This window comes from Salmo trutta, chromosome 26, assembly GCF_901001165.1.
Source record: "Salmo trutta chromosome 26, fSalTru1.1, whole genome shotgun sequence".
NCBI classification, from domain to species: domain Eukaryota; kingdom Metazoa; phylum Chordata; class Actinopteri; order Salmoniformes; family Salmonidae; genus Salmo; species Salmo trutta.
This window is the reverse complement of record NC_042982.1, coordinates 2,293,685-2,318,841: the sequence shown is the minus strand read 5'-3', so window position 1 is coordinate 2,318,841 and position 25,157 is coordinate 2,293,685. Positions and strand designations below refer to the sequence as shown.

General features: G+C 42.9%; 1 protein-coding gene across 5 annotated transcripts in view; it reads right to left on the bottom strand.

Moving 5' to 3' along the window:
- Nucleotides 1-6,740: 6,740 nt before the first annotated feature.
- Nucleotides 6,741-25,157, bottom strand: part of LOC115162876 (AP-2 complex subunit mu-like) — a 44,709-nt gene continuing 26,292 nt past the window's right edge. For 3 of the 5 annotated variants that reach the window (XM_029714351.1, XM_029714353.1, XM_029714352.1), the window contains 7 exons: nt 17,690-17,837; nt 16,192-16,206; nt 14,872-15,003; nt 14,600-14,735; nt 14,261-14,358; nt 10,063-10,174; nt 6,741-9,493 (listed from right to left, as the gene is read on the bottom strand). In XM_029714351.1, coding sequence (XP_029570211.1) covers nt 9,359-9,493; nt 10,063-10,174; nt 14,261-14,358; nt 14,600-14,735; nt 14,872-15,003; nt 16,192-16,206; nt 17,690-17,837 — 776 coding nt within the window. In that variant the 3' untranslated portion in view covers nt 6,741-9,358. The remainder of the gene's footprint in view (nt 9,494-10,062; nt 10,175-14,260; nt 14,359-14,599; nt 14,736-14,871; nt 15,004-16,191; nt 16,207-17,689; nt 17,838-25,157) is intronic. The other 2 variants (XM_029714354.1, XM_029714355.1) reach the window with 1 other exon arrangement.

The window sequence follows — 25,157 nt, the reverse complement described above, 5'->3', positions numbered from 1 at the left end:
AGAGAGAGAGCGCCGCCCAGTTCTAAAACAACAATTTGTCTCACAGCCTTTGCTCTCCCATTCTCTCAAAGTGCTCTCAAACTACACACAGTTCTCAACCAGCGAATAGAGGGTAAAATGTTCAACTGTCCTCAAAGACAGCCTTGAAGACTTCAAACTATTGTTGGGCTGTAAACTCTTACTTAAATAACCGCTCGTGGAATGTAAAAGTATCTCTCATCGGTTGAGGCCTCAATCCGCCATGGCTTAGAAGACAAATTATGAAAATAAGTCATCGTTTATAGGCTAAAGACACATTTTTTTAAGGAAACTTTTTTTCCTCATTTATTAGTAAGTGTTATTTAGCCACCAAAACTTGACATCGACACCGGCAAGTCTGCAACCCGCAAATAAACACAGCCGCAGAGCCAGGGGTTTCTTCACGGTCAGTGCTATCGGGGATCCTTGGGACGTCCATAAACTCTAACCCTAATCATAGGGACGTCCCCAAGGGGTATGGACGTCCCAAGGATTCCAAATTGCAAGGACTGTTTCTTCACCTGTTTACTCATGTGGCGCTCAGTCCCAACTGTCCACGCAAGGAAAGTGGGCACCATGACAATATTGTAGCAAATAACATCCTTCCAGATGCGCTCATTTTTCTTTGCTTGCATGGACCCATTTTCCAATCCATCTGTTCAAACAGGCTCCATTAGTCCACTTCCTGGCAATTAGCAAGTGGCAACTCAAAAGACTAACAGAGGAGATGTCAAAAAAGTTAACTAACTCAAATAATTATTGAAATCTAGGCCTACATCTAGCCTATCTCAACTCTCTCTGAGCCCCATCTAGGTGTGATAGCTCCTCGGCTAATTATGGATCATCCATTGAAGAGGAAGGCGTTTAGTAGTCTATCATGACCAGCCCACAGTATGCCCCATCCTGGTTAGGCTACAGCAATGTGTCACCATCTGCAATGCTGTGGCTCAGGAGGAGGCTTTAGGCTTTGCCTCACTGCATCAAGGGTTTGTTCTAGCCTACATCCCTTCATTCACCTTCAGAAAGTGGCCACGCTAGTGTGCTCTCATAAAAAAATCCATTGTGCGGAATGAGGTAAAATGTTTGTCAATTGAACTTTTTGGCATTGCCCATGGTCTGGCTGGCCAAGTGGTCCACAGTTTCCCCCTATCCCCATCACTCGGGCTGACCTTAGGAAGACCCCGAGACAGCCTGTGGTTTTCAATAGAAGAGGACCCCTGTGACTCTTAAGAACATATAGCAAGAATTTGGGGGTTATATTACATGATATTTATGGATCAGGCCCAACGACAATGCTTTTGTTGTCCCATCCTTCCACTGATAAATTATGATAAATGAATCACTTTGTGGCTAAGAAAGTTAACGAGTAGCTTATCGCAAAATTGCCCGGAGATGATGGATACTGTAAGAACCGTCAGTGACCATCACACTTTTTAAAATGCTGTAAAACTACTACTCTTTAACACACATCTACAGAATAAGCGCATTAAAAATATATATTTTTTACTTGTGTTTATATATTGTATGACACCACATTTTCTGTATGTGTCTGTCTGTGTCACCAAGATGTTCAAATAAACCTAAACATAAGGAGAGTAGCCTAAGACGTCCACTTTGGTTAACAAAAAAAATATATAGAAAAAAAATCCTTTCTAGAGACAGATTTTTTAGTAAAGGGCACCTGAATGGCGGTCTCATAACTTCCGCCCCTCACTGGACTTGGCCCTGTGCCCAGGGTCTGGCTGCACTCCAGGTGACTAGGGAAACTCTGGGCGGGCTGACCTGACGATGTCACCCACCCTGGGAAGGAGCGGAGAGAAAATAGGGAAGGAAGGAGGAAACGGGGGGAGTCGAAAAGAAAAACTGGAAAGGAGATCTTTTATGGGGCCCTGAAAGATGAGAATTTAATTACGCATCACTTTATTCATCTGTCCAACCACACCAACACTGCACAAGCTAACTTTTCTAAACAGCCTCCTTCCACACATTTTTCCAGTTAACCCCCTCCCTACGAACACTTTAAAACCCATTCAAAGCTTATCCCCACATTGTTTTACTTAGTCTTTTACTTCAAAGTCTTTTACTTCAAAGTCAGTAACCCACTTTTAGAGTTAGCCTTCACAACGCTCAATCACGCTTAAACATTGAAAATGTTTCTTTTAAATTTCCTTCCCTGTAGCTCAGTTGGTAGAGCATGGTGTTTGGTGTTTGCATGGTGTTTGCAACGCCAGGGTTGTGGGTTCGATTCACACAGGGGGCCAGCACAGAAAAAAAATGTATGAAATGTATGCATTCACTACTGTAAGTCGCTCTGGATAAGAGCGTCTGCTAAATGACTAAAATGTAAATTTGACAGAAAAATCTAATTGCCATCACATTGACTTTCATGAATGCGCATTAATTATCTATTCATAAGTAGTGGGTACTAATGAGTCGCACCCCCCATTTATAAATGAGATATAAGCATTACAATTCATACACATTTGATGGCTAATTATACAGTGCATTCAGAAAGTATTCAGACCCCTTCATTTTTTCCACATTTTGTTATGTTACAGCCTTATTCTAAAATGGATTAAAAAAATAAAAATCTCATCAATCTACACACAATGCCCCATAATGACAAAGCAAAAACAGATTTTTAGAATTTCTTACAAATTTATACAAAACAGACATACCTTTACATAAGTATTCAGACCCTTTGCAATGAGACTCGAAATTGAACTCAGGTTCATCCTGTTTCCATTGATCATCCTTGAGATGTTTATACAACTTGATTGGAGTCCACATGTGGACAATTCAATTGATTGGACATGATTTGGAAAGGCACACCTGTCTCTATAAGGTCCCACAGTTGACAGTGCATGTCAGAGCAAAAACCAAGTCATGAGGTCATAGGAATTGTCCGCAGAGCTCCGAGACAGGATTGTGTCGAGGCACAGATCTGGGGAAGGGTACCAAAATATTTCTGCAGCGTTTAAGGTCCCCAAGAACACAGTGGTCTCCATCATTCTTACATGGAAGAAGTTTGGAACACCCAAGACTCTTCCTGGAGCTGGCCACCCGGCCAAACTGAATAATTGGGGGAGAAGGGCCTTGGTCAGGGAGGTGACCAAGAACCTGATGGCTACTCTGACAGAGCTCCAGAGTTCCTCTGTGGAGATGGGAGAACCTTCCAGAAGGACAACCATCTCTGCAGCACTCCACCAATCAGGCCCTTATGATAGAGTGGCCAGATGGACGCCACTCCTCAGTAAAAGGCACATATACAGCCTGCTTGGAGTTTGCCAAAAGGTACCTAAAGGACTCTCAGACCATGAGAAACAAGATTATCTGTTCTGATGAAACCAAGATTGAACTCTTTGCCCTGAATGCAAAGCTTCACACCTGGAGGAAACCTGGCACCATCCCTACGGTAAAGCATGGTGGTGGCAGCATCATGCTGTGGGATGTTTTTCAGAGGCAGGGACTGGGAGACTAGTCCAGATCGAGGGAAAGATGAACGGAGCAAAGTACAGAGCGATCCTTGATGAAAACCTGCTCCAGAGCGCTCAGGATCTCAGACTGGGGCGAAGGTTTATCTTCCAACAGGACAACGACCCTAAGCACACAGCCAAGACAACACAGGAGTGGCTTTGGGACAAGTCTCTGAATGTCCTTGAGTGGCCCAGCCAGAGCCTGATCAAACATCTTTGGAGAGACCTGAAAATAGCCGTGCAGAGACGCTCCCCATCCAACCTGACAGAGCTTGAGAGGATCTGCAGAGAAGAATGGGAGAAACTCCCCAAATACAGGTGTGCCAAGCTTGTAGCGTCATACCCAAGAAGACTTGAGGCTGTAATTGCTGACAAAGGTCCTTCAACAAAGTACTGAGTAAAGGATCTGAATACTTATGTAAATGTAATATTTCCGTTTTTTTATTTCAATATATTTGCAAAAATGTCTAAAAACCAGTTATTCTTTGTCATTATGGGGTATTGTGTCTAGATTGATGAGGGGGGGAAACTATTTAATCAATTTTAGAATAAGGCTGTAACGTAATAACGTTTTGAAAAAGTCAAGGGATCTGAATACCTTTCGAATGCACTGTATATAGTTATTAGTGTAAACATTAATAATATACAGCGCCTTCAGAAAGTATTCCCTTGACATTTTCCACATTTTTTTGTGTTACAAAGTGGGATTCAAATGGATTTGTCATTTTTTTGTTAACAATCTACACATAATACTTAAATGTTTTTTTTAAAATGCACCTTTATTTAACCAGGCAGGCTAGTTGAGAACAAGTTCTCATTTACAACTGCGACCTGGCCAAGATAAAGCAAAGCAGTTCGACACATACAACAACAGAGTTACACATGGAATAAATAAACATACAGTCAATAATACAGTAGAAAAAGTATATATACAGTGTGTGCAAATGAGGTAGGACAAGGGAGGTAAGGCAATAAATAAGTAATTACAATATACCAATTAAATACTGGAATGGTAGAATGTGCAGAAGATGAATGTGCAAGTAGAGATACTGAGGTGTAAAGGAGCAAGATAAATAAATAAATACAGTATGGGGATGAGGTAGTTGGATGGGCTATTTACAGATGGGCTATGTACAGGTGCAGTGATCTGCGAGCTGCTCTGACAGCTGGTGCTTAAAGCTAGTGAGGGAGATATGAGTCTCCAACTTCTGTGATTTTTGAAGTTCGTTCCAGTTATTGGCAGCAGAGAACTGGAAGGAAAGGCGGCCAAAGGAAGAATTGGCTTTGCGGGTGACCAGTGAGATATACCTGCTGGAGCGCGTGCTATGGGTGGGTGCTGCTATGGTGACCAGTGAGTTGAGATAAGGCGGGGCTTTACCTAGCAGAGACTTGTAGATGACCTGGAGCCAGTGGGTTTGGCGGCGAGTATGAAGCGAGGGCCAGCCAACGAGAGCTTACAGGTCGCAGTGGTGGGTAGTATATGGGGCTATGGTGACAAAACGGATGGCACTGTGATAGACTGCATCCAATTTGTTGAGTAGAGTGATGGGCGCTATTTTGTAAATGACATTGCCGAAGTCGAGGATCGGTAGGATGGTCAGTTTTACGAGGGTATGTTTGGCAGCATGAGAGAAGGATGCTTTGTTGCGAAATAGGAAGCCGATTCTAGATTAAATATTGGATTAGAGATGCTTAATGTGAGTCTGGAAGGAGAGTTTACAGTCTAAGTGTCAAAGTGGAAGAAACATTCTAACATTTGTAAAAAATTACAGCTGTGAGTCTTTCTGGGTAAGTCTCTAAGAGCTTTACACACCTGGGTTGTGCAACATTTGCCCGTTATTGCTTTCAAAATTCTTCAAACCCTGTCAAATTGGTTGTTGATCATTGCCATTCAACCATTTTCAGGTCTTGTCAAATCAAGCTGATTTAAGCCAAAACTGTAATTCGGCCACTCAGGAACATTCATGGTCTTCTTGGTAAGGGACTTCAGTATAGATTTGGTCTTGTGTTTTAGGTTATTGTCCTGCTGAAAGGTTAATTACTCTCCCAGTGTCTGGTGGAAAGGTGACTGAACCAGGTTTTCCTCTAGGATTGTGCATGTGCTTAGCTTCATTCCATTCCGTTTCTTTTTTATTCTGAAAAACTCCCCAATTCTTAATGATTTTCGGTTCCAGAGTGGCGCAGCAATCTAAGGCACTGCATCTCAGTGCTAAAGGTGTCACTCCAGACCCTGGTTCTATCCTGGGCTGTATCACAACTGGCTGTGATTAGTCCCATAGGGTGGCGCACAACAATTGGCCCAGTGTCATCTGGGTTTGGTCGGTGTAGGCTGTCATTGTAAATAGGAATTTGTTCTTAACTGACTTGCCTAGTTAAATAAAGGTTAAAAAAATAAATGATTACAAGCATATCCATAACATGATGCAGCCACCACTACGCTTGAAAATATGGAGAGTGGTACTTAGTAATGTGTTATATTGGATTTTCCCCAAACATAACACTTTCTATTCAGGACAAAAAGTCAATGAATGGCTTTGCCACATTATCAGTGTTACTCACAGCCATTCAACTTTTAACTGTTTTAAAGTCAGCTTTAAAATCCCTGGGCGGTTTCCTTCCTCCGGCAACTGAGTTAGGAAAGACGCCTGTATCTTTGTAGTGACTGGGTGCATTGATACACCATCAAAAGTTGAATTAATTACTTCACCATGCTCAAAGGGATATTCATTGTCTGCTTTTTCTAAATGTTTACCCATCTACCAATAGGTGGCCTTTGCGAGGCATTAGAAAACCTCCCTGGTCTTTGTGGTTGAATCTGTGTTTGAAATTCACTGCTCGACTGAGGGACCTTATAGATAATTGTATGTGTGTGGTACAGATGAGGTAGTCATTACAGTCACGTTAAACACTAATATTGCACACAAAGTGAGTCCATGCAACTTGTGACATTTTTACTTCTAAACTTATTTAGGCTTGCCATAATAAATGGGTTTGAATACTTGACTCAACATATTTCAGCTTTTGATAAATTCATTTGAAAACATTTAAAAAACAGAATTACACTTTGACATTACTGGGTATTGTATGTAGGCCAGTGACAAAATATCTAATTTTATTCCATTTTAAATTCAGGCTGTAACACAACAAAATGTGGAAAAGGTCGAGGTGTGCAAATACTTTCTGATAGCACTGTAACTGCAAGACAGAAACTTAACTTCTGCTGCAGAAATAAGTTGATAGACAGAATTCCATTGGTTACACCTTTTTATTGGGATTACCTTGACAGTCACATAGTTACCAAATGGAGCCCATGGAAACATTGAAGCACAGGGTCAAGCCCCCAGCACTCTCCCTCCCCATCTCTCAGGGTGTGGCATGACATAGTGGGCATTGACCAGAGAGAGAGACTAGGTCTGAATTGGCAACCTATTGCCTATATAGTGCACTACTTTTGGCCAGGGCCCATAGGATTTTGGGAATAGTGTGCAATTACAGACAGCCAGAGAGATAGGGTTTTTCAGAAGTTAGCAGAAGCGCTTTTAGTGTTCATTGGTAGAACGTAGTGCCAGAGAAAAAGAGAATGTAAACATTATGTAGTGTCACACTGAGTGTTTTTTACAACTGCAAATGCTCAGACAATCTGATAGCCTTTGTTTAATACACACAATAGCCATGATTGAACTAGAAGGAATATGGGAGGAAGAGGAACGCTATCTGAAGCCGCACTCATTATCAGAAAGGTGGAATATTTTAAAATGTTAATTTGAAATGCCGGCAGTCCAAGTCTAGTAGGCTGAGTTGAGTTGAACACTCACTCACTCCGTCTCTGTCCCAAATGGCACCTTAAAAGTAATGTACTATTTGGGACGCTGCCCATTTCTCTCTCTGGTAACACACACCATTGTTCCATATCCAAATCCCTTCATTAAACTGATTTCAAAATTAAGTTGTAAACAATATCTTTTTTTGTATGGGTGGGGGAAATCAGTGCACATGGAATGTAGGGGGTTATTGAAGCTTAAAGGAATAGTTCACCCAAATTACAAATTAGTTTCCTTACCCTGTAAGCAGTCTTTGGACAAGGTATGACAGCAAGCCATGCTTTGGTTTAGTTTCCTTGGCACCGTTTCCACATGCAAACATTTTAGCATTTGTGGCACAAATCCCATTGAAGTCATGGGACCGATATTATAATTTTTGATGCATCATGTCCAAATGGATCTCAAATTGATTTGAACATGATGCGCGACAAATACTAATATCGGTCCCATGACTTGAATGGGATTTGTGCCACAAATGCTAAAACGTTAGCATGTGATAACAGTGCCAGGGAAACTAAACCAAAGCATGTTGTTGTCATACCTTGTCCATAGACTGCTTACAGTGTAAGGAAACCAATGCCATTGTAATTTTGGTGAACTATCCCTTTAACTGGTCAAGAAATACACCCATGCTAATGTAAAGCGTATGGGAGGGTCAGAATTCCAGTCGGGATCAGAACTGGGAATTTGCAGCCAGAATTTCAGATTCCTGAGACATGTTGAGCAGATTGTGGTCCTGGGGAAGAATAGCAACACACACACACACACACACACACACACACACACACACACACACACACACACACACACACACACACACACACACACACACACACACACACACACACACACACACACACACACACACAGAGAGATCCGCTCAACCGAGTCTCCTACACAAACACCATCACTTACAGCAGTCCACTGAGACCGTAACAACTGGCTCTGCTCGATAGCACATTTTTACCATTCATACAATATAGAAATGTGTTTATATATATTTATATTCATAGACTGATGTGTCCCGTCTATTGTCATCGCTACATTTTTTTTGTTCCTAAAACTGACAATTTTGGTCACACAGAAGGAATCTCTGCAGCACTAAAGACATAAAACGACAGGAACTACAGCAAAAAAATCATCATTATTATATCTGCGTCAAGAGGAATCATAATAACAATGACACCACCAGCTATTGGAAATAGTAGAGGAGGTCTAAGGGTGTGGGATAAGACAGTGAGAGAGCGTGATGGAATGGTGGCCAGAGAGCTTTAGAGAAGCACGACAAAGCACTAAATACAAAAACACAAGACGATTCATGACTAAAATACTCGGGGAAGGCCGGGTGTTAAAATAACAAAACGTATAAAATGTATTGAAAATGGCATGACACTTAATGGATGCATCTACACTACATACTGCTGAAAACTACACACTAGGCTAAAGAGTGACTCCACCGGTTAGATATACAGATACAGGGGCAGGGCTGGGGAGAGAGAGGTGGGACAGGAGACGTTAGTTGCTACAGGAGAACAGAAGAGCAACACACACTCCTACGCCAGCATCAAGAGAGGGAGGGTAGCAGTTACTCCTAAGCCAATGATACATGGTCAGATACTTTTTTAACTTCCTAACACATTAGGATTGAGGGTATGGTGCGTAATCTGATTCTAGATCTGTGATTATGGGCAAGGGGTACAGTCGTCCACTAATTCAGTGCCATGGGGAATAGATGGGTAGTACAGGAATAGTAGACAACATATCATGGGGTGGAATGGATTTTTTGTTTAGATTAAAAAGGGGGAAAAGACCCTTTAGATGCAGATGGTATTTTTTGTACTTCACAGGATGTTTGCATTATTTATATCTATATGCGTTTAATAATATAATACATTTCAATATATAGATTTTTTTCGTTTGTCAGCCAGCCCAGGGGGAAAAAAGACTGAAAGAAACGATCCCATGTTGTCGTCTTTCGCTCCCTCCCTTGTTCCAGCCTCTTCCCTGTTGCGCCCCTCTTTCCACCCGATTGTGAGGTGGCGGTTAGCAGCGTGTCTCGTAGATGCCGCTGCGGCCGATATAGCGCACCCATTTGATGACGTCGTGGTCACTGTAGTTCAGCTTGGGCTCGAACACCTTCAGGTAGCGCACCTTGAGTCCGGACGGAGCAAATGGCACCTGGGAGACCATAACAGAACCATAATTACACCTGGGAGAGAGTTCAGTATTGTTTTTTATTTAACTAGGCAAGTCAGTTAAGCACAAATCTTATTTACAATGACGGCCTACACCGGCCAAACCTGGACAACACTGGGCCAATTGTGCGCCACCCTATCGCACCAATCACAGCTGGTTGTGATACAGCCTGGATTCAAACCAGCGTGTCTGTAGAAATGCCTCTAGCATGGAGATGCAGTGCCTTAGACCGCTATGCCACTGGGGAGCCCATTTGACAGGCCAGAAACATTATCACACCTGGGTCATTCAACCATTGGAGTTGGTAATACAGCACAAACAGATCTGGAACCCAGCTACAGTAGAGATGACTGTGGCTCAGTTGGTAGAGCATGGTGTTTGCAATGCCAGCATGGTGTGTGCAACGCCAGGGTTGTGGGTTTGTTTCCCACGGGGGGCCAGTACAAAAAAAAAATGCATGAAATGTATGCATTCACTACTGTAAGTCGCTCTGGATAAGAGCGTCTGCTAAATGACTAAAATGTAATAAAGGAAATAAAAGACCTAATCACCTCAAAGTTCATGGAGATGGGAGGGCGCGCCCACTTCTTCTTGTCGTTGGTGGGCAGCAGCTCGATCTCAGCACTGATTTGAGACTCCTTCATCCCTGCCATACGCTTGATCCTGCAGACACACACAGTTAAGACCATTCCACAGCACAAACACAGGCACGTGCGCACACACACAGACACTAGGGATGGGCACGGTTAATCAAATATCCGGATATCAAACCCTCATTCAAGGGTTTTGCTTAATTTTGTACTATTTTCTACATTGTGGAATAATAGTGAAGACATCAAAACTATGAAATAACACACATGGAATCATGTAGTAACCCAAAAAATTGTTAAACAAATCAAAATATATTTTATATTTGAGATTCTTCAAAGTAGCCACCGTTTGCCGTTAAGACAGCTTTGCACACTTTTGGTATTCTCTCTACCAGCTTCATGAAGTAGTCACCTGGAATGCATTTCAATTAACAGTTGTGCCTTGTCGAAAGTTATTTGGTGGAATTTCTTTCCTTCTTAATGCGTTTGAGCCAATCAGTTGTGTTGTGACAAGGTAGGGGTGGTAAACAGAAGATAGCCCTATTTGGTGAAAGACCAAGTCCATATTATGCAGTGCCTCCAGGATTTCGCGGGAAAAAAATGGTGATTCCTGCGGCCAAAAATGCTTGATTTTGCTGCAGCTTTTCTGAAATTCTACGATTAATTTTGCGCTGTTTTCTTTTCAAGTTAATTTCATATAAAGCAATAAAAGTCATATGTGCTCAGTTTTAGGACGATTTTAAGCAGAATACATAATACGAAAACAATTAGAAACATCTATAGTGCTCAATTGTGTTTATTTTCCTGAACAAACAGCTCTGTCATAATCCACTCACACATTCACACACACCTCTCCTCTCCATCAGGCTTGGGGCTTGCTATCAACACGAGATGCACCTCCCATTCCTACTCACTCTCTCTCTCTCTTAAAAAAACAAATAGATTCAAAGCTGATCAATCACTTTCAACTTGAGGATCGATATTTCTTTCTAATGAGTTGTCTTCAAAACAAATTGCACCCAGTGCTTTGAGCAGCTCTCTCCATAGACAGACTGGGGAAAGCAGAGTGCCAAACACCCTACTAAAACCAAGGTTAGCGGAGTAAAAACAATTGTAAAACGCCACTCACCTCGATTCTTTCAGCGCTTGCCACAGTCTTCCCTGCTATCACTTCAGTCATTGTGATCTGCCGCTGCTGTGGGAACTGTTCTGACATTCTCATATGCTTTGCTGATTCGAAGTGACTGTTGATTGTCGACTTTCTCTAGTTTCCAAAAACATTTGGAAATTGCTTCCCACGGTCCTTAGCTGTTATTTTTGTTGGCATCAACAATCACCCATCATCTTCGCACGTGAATACGCTGACAGGGGGGAAACTTTATTGACGTGTGGTTGAATTGGGCCTTTTTCACGGTAACAGTGCAGTAATTGGTCAAAATTACGAACCCGCTTTTGAATGGACCCTTTTATGTGCTAAAAGCGCCACAGGAAAGGAAGACCCAGAGTTACCTCTGCTGCAGAGGATAAGTTCATTAGAGTTACCAGCCTCAGAAATTGCAGCCCAAATAAATGCTTCACAGAGTTCAAGTAACAGACACATCTCAACATCAACTGTTCAGAGGAGACTGCGTGAATCAGGCCTTCGTGGTCGTATTGCTGCAAAGAAACCACTACTAAAGGACACCAATAAGAAGAAGAGACTTGCTTGGGCCAAGAAACATGAGCAATGGACTTTAGATCGGTGGAAATCTGTCTTTTAGTCTGATGAGTCCAAATTTGGGATTTTTGGTTCCAACCGCCGTGTCTTTGTAAGACGCAGAGTAGGTAAACGGATGATCTCTGCATGTGTTATTCCCACCGTGAAGCATAGAGGAGGTATGATGGTGTGGGGGTGCTTTGCTGGTGACACTGTCAATGATTTATTTAGAATTCAAGGCACACTTAACCAGCATGGCAACCACAGTATTCTGCAGCAATACGCCATCCCATCTGGTTTGCGCTTAGCGGGACTTTCAACAGGATAATGACCCAACACACCTCCAGGCTGTGTAAGGGCTATTTGACCAAGAAGGAGAGTGATGGAGTGCTGCATTAGATTACCTGACCTCCACAATCACCCGACCTCAACCTTAGTGAGATGGTTTGGGATGAGTTGGACTGCAGAATGAAGGAAAAGCAGCCAAAAACTGCTCAGCATATGTGGGAACTCCTTCAAGACTGTTGGAAAAGCATTCCTCATGAAGCTGGTTGAGAGAATGCCAAGAGTGTGCAAAGCTGTCATCAAGGAAAAGGGTGGCTACTTTGAAGAATGTAAAATCTAAAATATATTTTGATTTGTTTAACACTTTTTTTGGTTACTATATGATTCCATATGTGTTATTTCATAGTTTTGATGTCTTCACTATTATTCTACAAAGTATAAAATAGTAAAATAAAGAAAAACCCTTGAATGAGTAGGTGTCCAAACTTTTGACTGGTACTGTATATATATATACAGTTGAAGTCAGAAGTTTACATACACCTTAGCCAAATACATTGACTCCGTTTTTCACAAGTCCTGACATTTAATCCTAGTCAAAATTCCCTCTTAGGTCAGTTAGGATCACCACTTTGTTTTAAGAATGTAAAATGTAAAAATAATAGTAGAGATAATGATTTATTTCAGCTTTAATTTCTTTCATCACGTTCCCAGTGGGTCAGAAGTTTTCATACACTCAATTAGTACTTGGTAGCATTGCTAAATTGTTTAACTTGGGTCAAATGTTTCGGGTAGCCTTCCACAAGCTTCCCACAATAAGTTGGGTGAATTTCAGCCCATTCCTCCTGACAGAGCTGGTGTAACTGAGTGAGGTTTGTAGGCCTCCTTGCTCGCACACGCTTTTTCAGTTCTGCCCACAAATTTTCTATAGGATTGAGGTCAGGGCTTTGTGATGGCCACTCCAATACCTTGACTTTGTTGTCCTTAAGCCATTTTGCCACAACTTTGGAAGTATGCTTGGGGTCATTGTCCACTTGGAAGACCCATTTGCGACCAAGCTTTAACTTCCTGACCGATGTCTTGAGATGTTGCTTCAATATATCCATATAATTTTCCTTCCTCATGAAGCCATCCATTTTGTGAAGTGCACCAGTCCCTCCTGCAGCATAGCACCCCCACAACATGATGCTGCCACCCCCGTGCTTCACGGCTTGCAAGCATCCCCCATTGATTTTCCCATGATGTCAAGCAAAGAGGCAGTGAGTTTGAAGGTAGGCCTTGAAATACATCCACAGGTACACCTCCAATTGACTCAAATGATGTCAATTAGCCTATCAAAAGCTTCTAAAGCCATGACATCATTTTATGGAATTTTCCAAGCTGTTTAAAGGCACAGTCAACTTAGTGTATGTAAACTTCTGACCCACTGGAATTGTGATACAGTGAATTATAAGTGAAATAATCTCTCTGTAAACAATTGTTGGAAAAATTACTTAGTTTGTTAACAAGAAATTTGTGGAGTGGTTGAAAAACGTGTTTTAATAACTCCAACCTAAGTGTATGTAACCTTCCGACTTCAACTGTATATACACACACACAGTGCATTCGGAAAGTATTCAGACCCCTTCACTTTTTCCACCGATTTCCTCTGAATCGTTGTGGGTGGGGTTAACAATCCCCTTGAACTGGGCATTATGTCTGGGCTGTTATACTTGAGTTATGCTCAACTTGGCAAAAATTAGCTCACGTCGGCTAAGGTGAGGTCAACAATGTGGTTAGTGAAGGTTGATGTTGCTGCTGAATTAGCATCCGTTTAAGCCAAGATCGAAGCCTGGCTTAGTTGATAAAAACAACAAGAGTTTGCAGCTCTGAGGGCCCTGGTTAGCAATCATCGATCCCTCGACCCCTCGTGTTGTGAATAAAGTCCCCAATTAACCAGTGGCGCAATTAACAACTTTTTCCGGTCAGTAGTTTATAGACGACTGTGAAACGTACACATTTCTCAGGCTGGCGCCCTAACCTGTGTGGAGTTCATCAGGTACAAAACAGTAAAAACAGACTGAAACAGGGAGGGACTACCTGGACTTTTTTCCACCCGGTTGCGTAATGTTTTCCAATGTGAGCCCTAATAAACAGGGCCCTGGTACGGATAGCCTGAGAACGACAGTGAGGAAAACTTACTTCCAGACGATGGCGTTCTCGCTGGCCTTGTACTTGGCCTTGCCCTTCATGCAGATCACCTGGACCCCGCTGGTGTTGAGAGGGGTGGGGATGCGCACCTGGGTAGTAAAAACATGGAAAAAGACATTCAGTTCAGTGGATCCATTCCCCATCTACAAACACTCATTCATTAGTTTATGGGTAAGACCAAGGGTACATCCAAAATGGCTATGTTGAGCACTACTACAAAAGTGTGTAATTTCAGGACTTTTACCTGACCATGATGACCACGACCTGGTCAGGTACTGTGTCCAAAGCTCTATGCTCACTTGGTACCCCTATATCCCTCTGTAGCCATACCTCAATCTTCTGAGCCAGAAGCGAGGGCTTGAAGTTGGACTTAATGACCACCTTGACTTCAAGCTTGGTGCGGCCCACCTCCCTGACAAGGGGGATGACACGGAAGGGTAGGATGATGTCCTTGGTGGTGCGGTACCTGTGGAGAAGAAGAGGCAAACACACACACACACACACACACACAAAACAGACACATAAAGACATAGCCTGTGTGTGAATGTGTGTGCATGTGTGTGGGCGTGTGTTTGTGTGTCTGTATCACACAAGCTCGTTACCTCATGAGTTCACATTCTCCGTCCGGAGGAATGAAGCTGATGCTGCGCTCAGCGTCAAACTTACTGAGACGCACACACTGGTGGAATGTACAGTCGTCAATAGCTATGGATTGCTTACCGCCACCACCGCCACTAAGAGAGGGAGATTAAGGAGAGAGAGGGAAAAAGGGATGGAGTGAGAGAGGGAGATAAAGGAGATAAAGAAGAGAGAGAGGGAGAAAGGGATGGAGCGAGAGAAGGAGAGAGATAAAGGAGAGAGAGAGGGAGAGAGGGAGGGAGCAAGAGAGGGAGATAAAGGAGAGGGGGAGGGAGAGAAGAGAGAGATAAAGGAGAGAGAGAGCGATAAAGGAGAGAGAGAGAGAGAGAAAGAGAGAGATAAAGGAGAGGGAGATAAAGGAGAGGGGAGGGAGAGAAGAGAGAGATAAAGGAGAGAGAGATAAAGGAGAGGGAGATAAAGGAGAGGAGAGAAGAGAGGGAGATAAAGGAGAGGGGGAAGGGGAGGGAGAGAAGAGAGGGAGATAAAGGAGAGAGAGAAGAGAGAGAAGAGAGAGAGATAAAGGAGAGGGAGATAAAGGAGAGGGGGAGGGAGAGAAGAGAGAGAGATAAAGGAGAGGGGAGGGAGAGAAGAGAGAGAGATAAAGGAGAGGGAGATAAAGGAGAGGGGAGGGAGAGAAGAGAGGGAGATAAAGGAGAGGGGGAGGGAGAGAAGAGAGGGAGATAAAGGAGAGAGAGAGAAGAGAGAGAAGAGAGAGGAGAGAGAGAGAGAAGAGAGGAGAGAGAGAGAGAGGAGAGAGAAGAGAGAGAAAGAGAGAGAGAGAGAGAGGGAGGGAGGTGATTAGAGGGGACAAGAGGGCCACACATAGACACACACACTGAAGGAAGGGAAACCAATCCTAATCATAATACACAGACATTAGATGACAGTGAGATTAACGATTTACAGAAATTTACGAAGACTATGAATTTCAATGAAGAGCTGATGCACACTCTGAGCTCCAACATACTGAAATCCACACACACACACACACACAACGGATAGACAAAGCATTAGAGGCATACCAGCCAGACACTACAACACTAATTGCCTGGTCAATCTGACTTGCATGTCATGTTGCGTTCAGAAGGATGCAACATTTGAATGATTGATTATGAACACTACTTGTCCAGATTTACAAGTCAGAAAATCAGACACACAACATTGCTCTGTACTGAACGCAACCCTGTGTAGACAAAACAATGGACAGACAAGACAGACACACACAGAGGCAGATTGAGGCAGACTGAGGATGGAGTCTGACCGAGTGAATGATGTTACGCTACCTGCCCCCCAAATCACTGAGGTCCAGCACAGAGAGAGGGAGAAAATCAAAACACGAATCAAGAAGGGAAAAAAACACAGCTTGACATTGACACTTAAAATCTTAGCACTGTAAACATAATGCCAGGAAAGAAAAACGTCATAAAAAAGTAGGTGATGGAAAATGATGAACAAAGCAACAAGCCATGTGATGTAGTTGCAGCATGATGACTTGGGTACGATGGCTGCGTAAAAATCTGCGTACAAATCTGGTCAAAAGTAGTGCACTTTATAGGGAATAGGGCGCAATTTGGAACACAGTCAATGTATTCACCTCCCAATCAGTGTTTCGGACAAGAAGCACTGCATGTGAAAACACTTTAGAGAATGATTTAAAGTTTTCCATTTTACAGTTTTATCTCAGTCTTAGTCAGCAGCAATTCAGTCCTTGACAGTGTCAGTGGTCCATTTCGCTTTGATCATTATGGGTACTTCAAAAAATCAAGATGTTCAAGGCTTTACAAAACATTCAATGAGCATAAACAAACATCGCAGTATTTTAAAACCAAATGTACACTACAGGAGCTTAATTCTATCCTGGTCCCAGATCTGTTGTGTTCTTGCCAACTCCATTGATGTCATTGGCAAGCCAAACATTGTTTGGCATGACAATGAGTGCCAGAGTTGGCATGACAGCACAAATAGACTGGCACTCAGGGCTAGCTTAATTCACGGTATAGCTGCAGGCACCAGCAAAGGGCCGCCAGTCAGCTTGCTCTAGAGTTTAGGCTATTTCCTATTGGCGAATTCAACAGCTTACTGGGGTGAGAGTTCTATGGACCGTAGCTGTGAAAACTCATTAAGCACCTCTGCCCCCTTGGACATACAAGAGCTGTGCACAGCTTAATTGAATCAGATCAAGTGCCTTTCTATATCTATTCTACAGATTATTCTAATCTATATTCTAATCTACTTCTATATGTATATTTTTGGGCCACTGTTTTTGTTGTGATATCTTGTTTGATACTCTTGGACAGTGACATCTGCAAAAATAATTGACTGAGAACACATCATTTACAGCAACGACCTGGGGAATAGTTACAGGGAAGAGGGGGGATTCATGAGCCAATTAGAAACTGGGGATGATTAGGTGGCAATGATGGTACGAGAGCCAGATTGGGAATTTAGCCAGGGCACTGGAGTTAACACCCCTACGATAAGTGCCATGGGATATTTAGCGACCACAGAGAGTCAGAACACCCATTTAACGTCCCATGCAAAAGACAGCACCCTACACTGGGCAATTTCCCCAATCACTGACCTGGGGCATTGGGATATATATATATTTTTTTAGACCAGAGGAAAGAATGTTTCCTACTGGCTATCCAACACCACTTCCAGCAGCATCTTGTCTCCCATCCAGGGACCAACCCTGCTTAGCTTCAGAAGCAAGCCAGCAGTGGAATGCAGGGTGGTACGAACCTAAATGTCCAAAGTCGGACACACCCGTTGCCCCCTCACCTCTTGCCCGCCGCCTCCTCGGTGGCGCCCCCTTTGCCCTGTTTGTCGATGACGATCTTGTCGTTCATTCCAAATTTGCACTCCGGCATGCCGCTCAGGTAGCTCTTCATCACCACGCGGCCTGAGACGTGGGCGCTCAGCACCTGGCCTGATTGGAGAAGAGGGAGAGAGGGCGAGGTTACCACGGAGCAACATGGAAGGCAGGTAACTGGTTCAGGAGAGCTGTCAGGGAGTGTTTTATGAGGTGGTGATACACTTATGTAGTTATAGAATAATTTATAGTAGAAGAGAAGCTTTCTCAAACATTAAAAAAGGCGGGTGGCGGCCTCTAGTGGCCACATCGGCACTACACCATGCTAAATATGCATACATAGTCATATATACAGTTGCGGCCAAATATATTGGCACCCTTACACTTTTCTTAAATAATTGCCAATTTCTTCTAAAATAAGTTGCAATTGGCCTCCCGAGTGGCGCAGCGGTCTAAAGCACTGCATCGCAGGGTTGGGCCATCACTACAGCCTGGGGTTCGGTCATCAGTTGAACGGTGTTTCCCTCCGACACATTGGTGCAGCTGGCTTCCGTGTTAAGTGAGCGGGTGTTAAGAAGGGCGGCTTGGCAGGTAATGTTTTCGGAGGACAAATGACTCGACCTTTGCCTCTCCCGAGACCGTTGGGGAGTTGCAACGATGAGACAAGATCGTAATCACGAAATTGGGGGGAAAAGGGTGTTCAAATTTAAGTTACAAACAAAAGAATTAACAAGATCAAAAGTTGTAATTGAAAAAAGAAATGGTTTCCACACCTTGTTATTGGATTTTTAACATTGCAGAACCAATTTTATTTTTGTAAACTTAAAAAGGTGCTACGCTGGATTTTTGTTGGTGTCACTGGTCCAACAAAAGGATGGGGCCCTTCACAAAAGCATACTATAGTCATTCTCTAGATTAAGAACTCTGGGGATTAAAGTATCTAAGGAATGGATCCAGTACATCTCTCTGGAAATTTTGTCAACATCGCCACCCCGTTTGTTTTTACTGTCCCCTCTCTTTGAAATGGAAGGCCACTGGGCTGTTGGGGTCAGCATGTCAAATGGCACTTCGGTGCTCACACATTCTAGCGTCAAATCAAATTTTATTAGTCACATGCACCGAATACAACAGGTGTAGGTAGACCTTACAGTAAAATGCTTACTTACGAGCACTTAACCAACAGTGCAGTTTCAAGTAATTAAAGAGCAGCAGTAAAAAATAACAATATATAGAGGGGGGTGCCGGTACAGAGTCAATGTGCAGGGGCACCGGTTAGTTGAGGTAGTATGTACATGTTGGTAGTTATTAAAGTGATGATAACAGAGAGTGGCAGTGGTGTGGAGGGGGGGGGGGGGGCAATGCAAATAGTCTGGGTAGCCATTTGATTAGATGTTCAGGAGTCTTATGGTTTGGGGGTAGAAGCTGTTTTGAAGCCTCTTGGACCTAGACTTGTTCTCTCTGCATGACGTGCAGTAGCAGAGAGAACAGTCTATGACTACGGTGGCTGGAGTCTTTGACAATTTTTAGGGCCTTCCCCTGACACCGCCTGGTATAGAGGTCCTGGATGGCAGGAAGCTTGGCCCCAGTGATTTATTGGGCCGTTCGCACTACCCTCTGCAGTGCCTTGCGGTCGGGGGCCGAGCAGTTGCTATACCAGGCAGTGATGCAACCAGTCAGGATGCTCTCGATGGTGCAGCTGTAGAACCTTATGAGGATCTGAGGACCCATGCCAAATCTTTTCAGTCTCCTGAGGGGGAATAGGTTTTGTCGTGCCTGCTTCATGACTGTCTTGGTGTGCTTGGACCATGATAGTTTGTTGGTGATGTGGACACCAAGGAACTTGAAGCTCTCAACCTGCTCCACTGCAACCATGTCGATGAGAATGGGGGCATGCTCAGTCCTCTTTTTCCTGTAGTCCACAATCATCTCCTGTCTTGATCACGTTGAGGGAGAGGTTGTTGTCCTGGCACCACACGGCCAGGTCTCTGACCTCCTCCCTATAGGTTGTCTTGTTGTTGTCGGTGATCAGGCCTACCACTGTTGTGTCATCGTCAAATTTAATGATGGTGTTGGAGTCGTGCCTGGCCGTGCAGTCATGAGTGAACAGGGAGTAAGGAGGGGGCTGAACACGCACCCCTGAGGGGCCCCTGTGTTGAGGGTCAGCGTGGCGGATGAGTTGTTACCTACCCTTACCACCTGGGGGCGGCCCATCAGGAAGTCCAGAATCCAGTTGCAGAGGGAGGTGTTTAGTCCCAGGGTCCTTAGCTTATTGATGAGCTTTGAGGGCAATATGGTGTTGAACGCTGAGCTGTAGTCAATGAATAGCATGCTCACATAGGTGTTCCTTTTGTCCAGGTGGGAAAGGGCAGTGTGGAGTGCAATAGAGATTGCATCATCTGTGGATCTGTTGGGGCGGTATGCTAATTGAGGTGGGTCTAGGGTTTCTGGGATGATAGTGTTGATGTGAGCCATGACCAGCCTTTCAAAGCATTTCATGGCTACAGACGTAAGTGTTACAGATCGGTTGTCATTTAGGCAGGTTACCTTAGTGTTCTTGGGCACAGGCACTATAGTGATCTGCTTAAAACATGTTGGTATTACAGACTCGGACAGGGAGAGGTTGAAAATGTCAGTGAAGTCACTTGCTAGTTGGTCAGCGCATGCTCGCAGCACACGTCCTGGTAATCCGTCTGGCACTGCGGCATTGTGAATGTTGACCTGTCTAAAGGTCTCACTCACATCGGCTGCGGAGAGCGTGATCACACAGTCGTCCGGAACAGCTGGTGCTCTCATGAATGTTTCAGTGTTATTTGCCTCAAAGCGAGTATAGAAGTAGTTTAGCTCGTCTGGTAGGCTCGTGTCACTGGGCAGCTCTCGGCTGTGCTTTCTTTCTGGTCTGTAATGGTTTGCAAGCCCTGCCATAATCGATAAGCGTCAGAGCTGGTGTGTGTAACTCCCTTGAAGTTTCTCCTACGTAAAATAAGCTGCACGGGCAGCGAATCCCATAGATCCCATCGCGAGAATTACAATTTATGGTACTTTTGATTTTTTTAATGTCTCGACCCGATCTGGGGGGTGAGAAACTTTTCATGTTTTGTGTACTGGCACACTGTAGTTGCCGGGGGAAATATGCAGGAGGCTGGTCTTGTTTGCGCCTTGGCTGATGTCGGATCGGACAACACTGTCTTTAATGTTTTTAGTTCTATGGTAGGTAGCCGCAGGAGGCTGCTGAAATGTATTACCTAGAGCCGAGTCTGAGCGTAGAACATGCCAACTGCTTTTTAATGATGCCTAGTAGTTCTGGACTTTGTGGGGTGTAGGTAGTGACCAGTTGGATAGGAGGTCTTGCTCTAGGGCTTGTGGGCTTTCTCAGTAGTTGTACTCTAGGAACATCCATGAGTTAAAGCACATTCAACAGAAGAAAGGATGAACTCCAAGAAAGATTCAGAGCAAAGGGCTACAATCAGACATGGTTAAATCAAGCTGAAAGTAAACTTATGGATGTTCCTAGAGCACAACTTCCTACAGCACTTGACAAACATCGAAGGTCCCTTTGTTGGTCCAGTGACAACCCCCCTATTTGTACTTTTTGTTTACACATGGAGGGAGCTTACTAACTGTTGTCCAAACCAGCTGTTAGACTTCTTTGCCTACGTACTGATGTTAACTGCTGTTATCGCTAGTTTTGCTTAGCCCTGTTGTTTATTTTTTAATACCCAACATATTCAACATATATTATATAGTAGTGCTTATATGTCAATTACACCTACTGCTGTTGAAAAAAAGCTTGTCCAGTTTTCCAATTGTTGTTTACTGGTTTCACTTTTGTATTTTATCACTAGGTGGAGACATTGACCACAGCACACCACACTCTGAGTGCTAACCTGCATGGTCTACCACACTGTCTCTCATTAGCACCACCAACGGAAGAGAGTTTTCTCCCTAATTGTCTTCCCCATGCCCTATATGAACTTATCGAAATGTTAAACTTTTAACTTGTCTAATAAAACTAGGTATTTTTAATGGTGAGCGAGCCTTTTCCTGTCCAATGATGTCAACACATTTGTAGGTTGCACCACTTCTCACATTGGTTGAGCACATTCTTTCCATAATATACTGAACAAAAATAGAAACGCAACATGCAACAATTTCAAAGATTTTACTGAGTTACAGTTCATATAAGGTAATCAGTCAATTGAAATAAATTCATTAGGCCCTAATCTATTTATTTCACATGTCTGGGCAGGGGCGCAGTCATGGGTGAGCTTTATTAAATGGCTTTATTAAAGACAGAAATACTCCTCAGTTTCACCAGCTGTCTGGGTGGCTGGTCTCATACGATACCGCAGGTGAAGAAGCTGGATGTGGAGGTCCTGGGGTGGCATGGTTAAACGGGGTCTGCGGTTGTGAGGCCGGTTGGACATACTGCCTAATTCTCTATAACGACTTTGGAGGCGTCTTATGGTAGAGAAATTAACATTAAATTCTCTGGCAACAGCTCTGGTGGACATTCCTGTAGTCAGCATACCAATTGCACGCTCCCTCAAACCTTGAGACATCTGTGACATTGTGTTGTTTGACAAAACTGCACATTTTAGAGTGGTCTTTTATTGTCCCCTGCACAAGGTGCACCTGTGTAATGAACATGCTGTTCAATCAGCTTCTTGATATGCCACACCTGTCAGGTGGATAGATTATCTTGGCAAGGGAGAAATGCCCACTAACAGGCATGTAAACAAATTTGTGCACAAACATTTTGAGAAATAAGCTTTTTGTGCATTTGGAACATTTCTTGGATCTTTTATTTCAGTTCATGAAACATGGGACATGATGTTGCGTTTATATTTTGGTTCAGTATAAATCTGCAGTAATAGTGGAATGACAGTGTTTCACAGTATTACTTACCTGCCAGTGTTGTGATTGGCTGTGATATTGGCGTATTGATTTCTCCCGACTTTGTCGCGGCATTTGTTGTCAAAATTGGAAAGCTGATCTGACTTTCTGGCTGTGTTATCTAGTGGAAATCGCTCTGTCGGATAAGTAATACTGTGAAACACTATCATTCCATTATTACTGCAGATATATTATGGACATTTTCTGAAATTACAATGCACAAATTATATACAGTACCAGTCAAAAGTTTGGACACACCTACTCATTTTCAGTTTCTTTATTTTTACTATTTTCAACATTGTAGAATAATAGTGAAGACATCAAAACTATAAAATAACACATATGGAATCATGTAGTAACCAAAAAATAGTTAAACAAAATAGTGTTCAAATCTAAATATATTTAATATTTTAGCTTCCTCAAAGTAGCTACCCTTTGCCTTGATGACAGCTTGCACACTCTTGGAATTCTCTCAACCAGCTTCATGGGGAATGATTTTCCAACAGTCTTGAAGGAGTTCCCACATATGCTGAGCAGTCGTTGGCTGCTTTTCCTTCACTCTGCGGTCCAACTCATCCCAAACCATCTGAATTGGGTTGAGGTCGGGTGATTGTGGAAGTCAGGTCATCTGATGCAGCACTCCAACACTCTTCTTCTTGGTCAAATAGCCCTTACACAGCCTGGAGGTATGTTGGGTCATTGTCCTGTCGAAAAACAAATGATAGTCCCACTGAGCGCAAACCATACGGGATGGAGTATCGCTGCAGAATGCTGTGGTAGCCATGCTGGTTAAGTGTGTCATGAAATCTAAATAAATCACTGACAGTGTCACCAGCAAAGCACCCCCACACATCACACCTCCTCCTCCATGCTTCACAGTGGGAACCACACATGTGGAGAACATCCGTTCACCCACTCTGCGTCTCACAAAGACACGGTGGTTGGAACCAAATATCTAAAATTTGGACTCATCAGACCAAAGGACAGATTTCCACCGGTCTAATGTCCATTGCTCATGTTTCTTGGCCCAAGCAAGTCTCTTCTTCTTATTGGTGTCCTTTAGTAGTGGTTTCTTTGCAGCAAAATCGACCATGAAGGCCTGATTCACGCAGTCTCATCTGAACAGTTGATGTTGAGATGTGTGTTACTTGAACCATGTGAAGCATTTATTTGGGCTGTAATCTCTGAGGCTGGTAACTCTAATAAACGTATCTTCTGCAGCAGAGGTAACTCTGGGTCTTCCTTTCTTGTGATGGTCCTCATGACAGCCAGTTTCATCATAGCACTTCATGGTTTGGCAACTGCACTTAAAGAAACTTGATAGATCATTGGATCACTGACCTTGTCTAGTCTAGGTGACTGTATAGTGTGTAAATACAGTGAGCTCCAAAAGTATTGGGACAGTGACGCATTTTTTGTTATTTTGGCTCTGCACTTCATCACTTTGAATTTGAAACGATACAATGACTATGAGGTTAAAATGCAGACAGTCATTTTCATCCATATTGGGTGAACCATTTAGAAATTACAGCCCTTTTTGTACATATCCCCCATTTGAGGGAACCAAAAGTATTGGGACAAATTCACTTATATGTGTATTAAAGTAAGCAAAAGTTTAGTACTTGGTCCCACATTCCTAATATTCAATAATTACATCAAGCTAGTGACTCTACAACTTGTTAGATGCATTTGCTGTTTGTTTTGGTTGCGTTTCAGATTATTTTATGACAAATGTAAATGAAAGTGAAATCATGTATTTTGTCATTTCAGAGTCACTTTTATTGTAAATAAGAATAGAATACTTTTCTAAACACTTCTACATGAATGCGGATGCTACCATGTTTACAGATAGTGAATAATGATGAGTGAGCAAGTTAGACGCACAATTATCATCCCCCCCACAAAGAAATGCTAACCTACCATGCTATTCTAATGGTGAGAGGTTAGCATGTGTTAGTGGTATGATACTTTCTCATTCATTCAGGACTATCTGTAATCATGGTAGCGTCCACATTAATGTAGAAGTGTTTAGAAACATATTCTATTCTTATTTACAATACATTTACCATTAAATTCTATTGGGCACAAAATAATCTGAAACAACCAAAACAAACAGAAAATGCATCAAACAAGTTTGTAATCACAAGCTTGAAACTTTTGACCTCTTTAATACACATAAGTGAATTTGTCCCAATACTTTCGGTCCCTTTAATTTGGGTGGACTATGTAGGAAAAAAAATCTATAATTTAAACGGTTTACCCGATATGGATTAAAATACCCTCCAATTAAAGCTGACAGTCAGCACTTCAACCAGTCTGTCATTGTACCATTTCATATCCAAAAGCGCTGGAGTGCAGAGCCAAAACAACAAAAAGTGTGTCACTGTCCCAATACTTTTGGAGATCACTGTATTGTATGTATGTTCCAATTGTATTGAATTTGAAGCGCCTTTGAAGTGCCCAATGCACAGCCAGTCTTTCCCAAACTGTCCATTCTTGTTGCCCACATGATAACGAGGACCATAATGGAAATAAGTCAATAGA